This window comes from Photinus pyralis, unplaced genomic scaffold (genome assembly GCF_008802855.1).
Source record: "Photinus pyralis isolate 1611_PpyrPB1 unplaced genomic scaffold, Ppyr1.3 Ppyr1.4_LG9, whole genome shotgun sequence".
NCBI classification, from domain to species: Eukaryota; Metazoa; Arthropoda; class Insecta; order Coleoptera; family Lampyridae; genus Photinus; species Photinus pyralis.
In genome coordinates, this window is record NW_022170878.1 from 9,565,240 (window position 1) to 9,571,257 (window position 6,018).

The window sequence follows — 6,018 nt, forward strand, 5'->3', positions numbered from 1 at the left end:
TATTTCACTGTTTCTAAAGTCGTGGTGTAACAGGAGAATATAATGTTCACCTCTCCTGTTTCTGTGATACTGCTACAACAATTTTTAATAAACAAATTAGTATTTTGAAAAAAATGATCCCTCTAATTATAATAATAAATATAAATATAATTTGTTACTCATTTACAACTTTTGGGTTTCTGCGCTCCTGCTTAGCGACTTATCAAAGATTCGTAACAGGAGATCATGACACATGAGAAGGTGTACGCGAAGGAAACTGCAACGCAATGCGTTGTCTAGATTTCTATTTCACTGTTTCTAAGTCGTGGTGTAACAGGAGAATATAATGTTCAAATCTCCTGTTTCTCTGATACTGATACAATTTTTAATAAACAAATTAGTATTTTGAAAAAAATGATCCCTCTAATTATACTATTTTGTTTTCCTAGTACAAGAACGGGGGTATGTAAAGAAATGTTGGCCTATTTATTCTTTCTGTGATCCTAGTACAATTTATAAAGAAGAATTCATGTAAGGAACAGACAACACACCAAACTGTAGTTGCCAATAAATTGTTTTGCATGTTCATCGCCTATTTGTTTCTGTCACCCTGACACAAACATCTTTAGCAGAGAAATTCGTATGTTTGCCAGTGATTTATTTGGTTTTTTTTTAACATTGATACAGCCATTTCTCAAAGAAACGTCTGTCGGAGGACTACCCTACAACTACCCATTTATAAAAGGAGAGCATAATATGTGAAAAGGTGCTAATGAAGTACTACGTATTTTACACCTCTTCCGTATTTCTGTGCTCCTGATGAATTAATTTTTAAAGTAGAAACTTGAATTAGGAGAACATCATACGTAGAACCGCGTTTCCTAATGTGCTACAGCACTTTTATACTTCCATGTTCCGGGCAAGTCAATTTCAGGAAAAGAAATTGGTATTAGGAGAACATAATCCCGTTTTCTAATAAATTATTTCGTATTTTACACCTCTTCTGCACCCCGAAGATCTCATGGTATGTGGAAGGAAATGATTATTGAGTCCTTCGTTTCCCTAGGAAGTATTCCATACCCCCCAAACCCCCCGGTTGGACATTCTTCCCCAAAATGTTTAGTGATTTTGGCACTTGTATCACAATTTTTAGAAAATGGCTTTCTAACGTAACACCAGAAGCCTGTGTGGGATAGAGGTACTCATTAGGGAACGAAGACTCGGTATTCTTTATGAGAAACTATAACAGAGTCCTTTAGGGCTGAACGTTTTGGGGGGGCATGCAAAACCGTGGGGTCTGGGGGGTATGGAATACCCCCCCAGCTCCCACAAGAACTAATATGTGTAAAGAAATGAACATTAAATCTTTCTTTTTTCTGGGGGGTATTCCATAGCCCCGAGACCCCCCGGTTGTACAGGGTGGCCAAATAAGAATGCGAGGTACTGTATCTGGGAACCTGTCCATTGTAGAGGCTTGCGGTAAAAAAATTTGTTACTAAAACGGCCACGAGAAAAACCTGGAAAATATTTTTAAGTTTCAGCAATGACTGCTAGGGGGCGTAACTGCAATCTGGAATCTAAAAAAGTGATTTTTCTGTGAATTCTGCTATATTAACCTAACAAAAAAATGTCCGGTCTTTGAAGTTGACCTGAACCTTTTTTGTTTGACGATTTTTCCTGTATCTCTAAAAATGAAGTGGTGGGGGGTATTCAAAGGTTTCCGTAAAGAACACCCTGTATCTTCGAAACGGCTGAGCCGATTTAAACAAACTCGGGTTAATTGAAAACAACCAATTGGTCTCAGATTTTGCATACGCATGCCTTTAGTGGTGCCAAGTGAAACTTTAGAAAATGGGGGGGGGGGGGGGGTAAACACATGTTCTACCCTTCATGGTATTCAAATGAAAGGTCTCATCGAAATAAATTGGTTCGTAACAAACTATAACTTTCCCGTGCGACTCTTCTTCGAAATCAGTGAGCGAAGGGGCCTGGGGGGGTTAAAAAGTAATTTTATCTCTCATTGTATTCTAATTAAAGGTCTTAACGAAAGGAACCGTTTTCTACCAACTACTGCCCTTCTATCTGTCCTCTTATCAAAGTACGGTGTGGTGGGCAAGGGGGGGGGGGGGGGGAACTAGTTTTATCCTTCATGGTACTCTAATGAAAGGTCTTAACGAAAGGAATTAATTTCTACCAACCATAGCCCTCCTCCTCGACCTCTTATCGTGATCGGGTATATGTCCCTATGCCTCAAGAACGGATTGTCGGAAGAGGGTACTCACAAAGGGCGACTGCAAGAAATATATCCATTGGTGATGTCAAAACAAAAGCTATTTCGGGTAAAAAAAAATGCACAAGAGTTGTACTGTTTCCTTTCTCTCCACAGTCTCTAGTTCCCATGGCCCAGAGTTAGTTATAACAGTGTGCAAAAAGCTTGAAGAACTCCTCGACCTATTTTTTTTTGTTTTCAGCCAAAATGAGCGAAGCGGACACCTACGTGTTCCGAGATCAATCGAGATTTTGGATTCAGAGAGTGGTGGTGCCAATTTTGGTCTGCATCGGCGCCGCTGGAAACATTCTTTCGATAATCGTCCTGACGAGGTCAGTAAGTCCAAACAAAACGGGCAGTAAATCGGTTTTACTGCACCGAATAAAATTGAATAAACAAAATTAACGCTGTGTTTATTTACAGACGTCGGATGAGAAGTTCGACGAATGCGTATCTGACAGCTTTGGCCGTCGCCGATTTAATTTATCTGCTCTTCGTGCTTCTCCTGTCCTTCACGCACTACCCCAACATTCACGATCACAAATTCGAGCTCTACTGGAGGTTCTACGGGATCAGCCATTGGCTTTGCGATGCGGCAAGTGAGTATTTTCGCCCCATGTCAAGTGTCAATTTTATTTTCGCGATTGACTTTGGCCGACCGCCAAGGTGACGATTTCCAAAACAATTCCGTAAGATTTTGGACATGCTGGGGATGATCAATGCCATGTACGAAACGAAATGCGAAGTATGCGACGACACCGTCCCCAGAATTAGCTCAAATTCCCTCTTCTACCAAAGAGGCAATAAAATTGGATACATACCTAAGTTCAATTTCGATTGTGCTGCCAAAAATTGTTTACGGTCGTAAATTAATCGTTCCACGTTTTGAGCGGTTTTGGATCGGAGCCATTCGAATTACTGAGAATGTTTGCATAAGGTTCATTTCTCTTTTCAGACGTTACTTCAGCTTTCTCTAACTACATTTGTCAAAAAATGAACCTTTCTTTTTTTCATATCCCCGGGCGTTTTACATTCATCCCCGAAGTATTTGCTTTTGACACCTATATGTAACACCAGAAGTCTGTGTGGGGTAGGAAGTGGTCCTTAGGACAGAAGTTTTTGGAGAAGAATGTAGTACCGTCCAGAAGATGATATATGTGTAAGGAAAGGAACATTTGAAATTTTCTAGTTCCTGGGAGGTGTTCCTTCGATACCCCCTCCCCCCATTTTCCATTCTTCTTGAAACTATTTCGTGCTTTTAGCATTTGAATCATAATTTCTAGAAATGGGCCATCGAACATGGTACCAGAAGGCTACGTGGGATAGGGATGTTCACTAGAAAACGAACATTCCGTGTTCTTTATGAAAAAATATAACGTAGTCCTTAGGACTGAACTTTTTGGGGAAGAATGCAGTACCGGGGGGTATGGGGGGTATGGAATACCCCCCAGCAACACCCCAGCAGCCTAAAGTACAAGTGCGCCATCTCCTTCGTAGTCGATACACTAACTTGCACCTTATAGTATTATAAGTTTAGTTGAGATGTCGCCACTTACGTAACTTTTTTCGAAATAACTTTTGAAATTTAGCCACGATCGACATACAGATTCAAAAGGGGACGGGACGACACCTTTGCGGATCTCGGGTATACAGACACTCCAGGACATGCAGTATTTGAGTGTAAGAGGTGAGAAAGGCGTACATGGACGCTGAGAATGGATTTGGTGGCGTAGAATCCAAAACAATTCGTACTTTTTCGATTAGACTTCTCAATCAAAAGTTATAGACTACAAACTAATTTCGAAGAAAAATTCAAAGGGCTGTAACTTTTGAACTAGTAGCCCAATCTTGGAACTGTTTGAAATTATGGATTCTACAGGCACCATTCTATAAGAAAATTTTTTTCCCGGATCGATCTGAGACAATTTTTTTCTTGGGCCAAAAAAAAAGGCAGTGTATAACCTTCCTTTTTTACCAAAAATCGACTGCACCAAAATTTCTCGGGAAAACACTTTTTCTTATTAATTTTGGTGCGTAGAATCCAAAACAATTCGTACTTTTTCGATCAGACTTCTCAATCAAAAGTTATAGACTAGAAACCAATTTCGAAAGAAATTTCAAAAGGCTGTAACTTTTGAACTGTAGCCCAATCTCCGAACTGTTTGAAATTATGGATTCTACAGGGCACATTCTATAAGAAAACTTTTTTTCCCGGTCGATCTGAGACAATTTTTTTTTCTGGGCTCAAAAAAGGCAGTGTATAACCTTCCTTTTTCACCAAAAATCGACTACACCAAAATTTCTCGGGAAAACACTTTTTCTTATTAATTTTGGGGAGTGGAATCCAAAACAATTCGTACTTTTTCGATTAGACTTCTCAATCAAAAGTTATAGACTAGAAACAAATTTCGAAAGAAAATTCAAAGGGCTGTAACTTTTGAACTAGTAACCCAATCTTCGAACTGTTTGAAATTATGGATTCTACAGGGGTACATTCTATTAGAAAAATTTTTTTCCCGGTCGATCTGAGACAATTTTTTTTTCAGGGCTCAAAAAAAGGCAGTGTATAACCTTCCCTTTTTACCAAAAATCGACTACACCAAAATTTCTCGCGAAAACACTTTTTCTTATTAATTTTGGGGTGTAGAATCGAAAACAATTCGTACTTTTTCGATTTGACTTCTCTATCAAAAGTTTAGACTAGAAACAAATTTCGAAAGAAAATTCCAAGGGCTGTAACTTTTGAACTAGTAGCCCAATCTTCGAACTGTTTGAAATTATGCATTCTACAGGGCACATTCTATAAGAAAATTTTTTTTCCCGGTCGATATGATGCAATTTTTTTTTCGTGGCTCAAAAAAAAGCAGTGTATAACCTTCCTTTTTTTTACCAAAAATCGACTATACCAAAATTTCTCGGGAAAACACTTTTTCTTATTAATTTTGAGGAGTGGAATCCAAAACAATTCGTACTTTTTCGATTAGACTTCTCAATCAAAAGTTATAGACTAGAAACAAATTTCGAAAGAAAATTCAAAGGGCTGTAACTTTTGAACTAGTAACCCAATCTTCGAACTGTTTGAAATTATGGATTCTACAGGGGTACATTCTATTAGAAAAATTTTTTTCCCGGTCGATCTGAGACAATTTTTTTTTCAGGGCTCAAAAAAAGGCAGTGTATAACCTTCCCTTTTTACCAAAAATCGACTACACCAAAATTTCTCGCGAAAACACTTTTTCTTATTAATTTTGGGGTGTAGAATCCAAAACAATTCGTACTTTTTCGATTAAACTTCTCTATCAAAAGTTTAGACTAGAAACAAATTTCGAAAGAAAATTCCAAGGGCTGTAACTTTTGAACTAGTAGCCCAATTTTCGAACTGTTTGAAATTATGCATTCTACAGGGCACATTCTATAAGAAAATTTTTTTTCCCGGTCGATATGATGCAATTTTTTTTTCGGGGCTCAAAAAAAAGCAGTGTATAACCTTCCTTTTTTTTACCAAAAATCGACTATACCAAAATTTCTGGGGAAAACATTTTTTCTTATTAATTTTGGGGAGTGGAATCCAAAACAATTCGTACTTTTTCGATTAGACTTCTCAATCAAAAGTTATAGACTAGAAACAAATTTCGAAAGAAAATTCCAAGGGCTGTAACTTTTGAACTAGTAACCCAATCTTCGAACTGTTTGAAATTATGGATTCTACAGGGGTACATTCTATTAGAAAAATTTTTTTCCCGGTCGATCTGAGACAATTTTTTTTTCAG

At 38.0% G+C, this 6,018-nt stretch overlaps 1 protein-coding gene across 1 annotated transcript; it reads left to right on the top strand.

The window, feature by feature from the left end:
* The first annotated feature begins 2,425 nt into the window (after positions 1-2,425).
* On the top strand, positions 2,426-2,918 carry LOC116180791 (putative G-protein coupled receptor F59B2.13). The gene is made up of 2 exons (XM_031500918.1): positions 2,426-2,580; positions 2,672-2,918. Exons 1-2 carry the CDS (start codon positions 2,456-2,458, stop codon positions 2,916-2,918), a joined length of 372 nt encoding a protein of 123 aa, XP_031356778.1. The 5' UTR covers positions 2,426-2,455.
* The last annotated feature ends 3,100 nt before the right edge of the window (positions 2,919-6,018 follow it).

Coding starts and splice junctions, on each gene's coding strand:
- LOC116180791 (XM_031500918.1), top strand. CDS start 2,456: ATGAGCGAAGCGGACACCTACGTGTTCCGAGATCAATCGAGATTTTGG. Junction 2,581..2,671: donor TCGATAATCGTCCTGACGAG/GTCAGTAAGTCC, acceptor GTTTATTTACAG/ACGTCGGATGAGAAGTTCGA.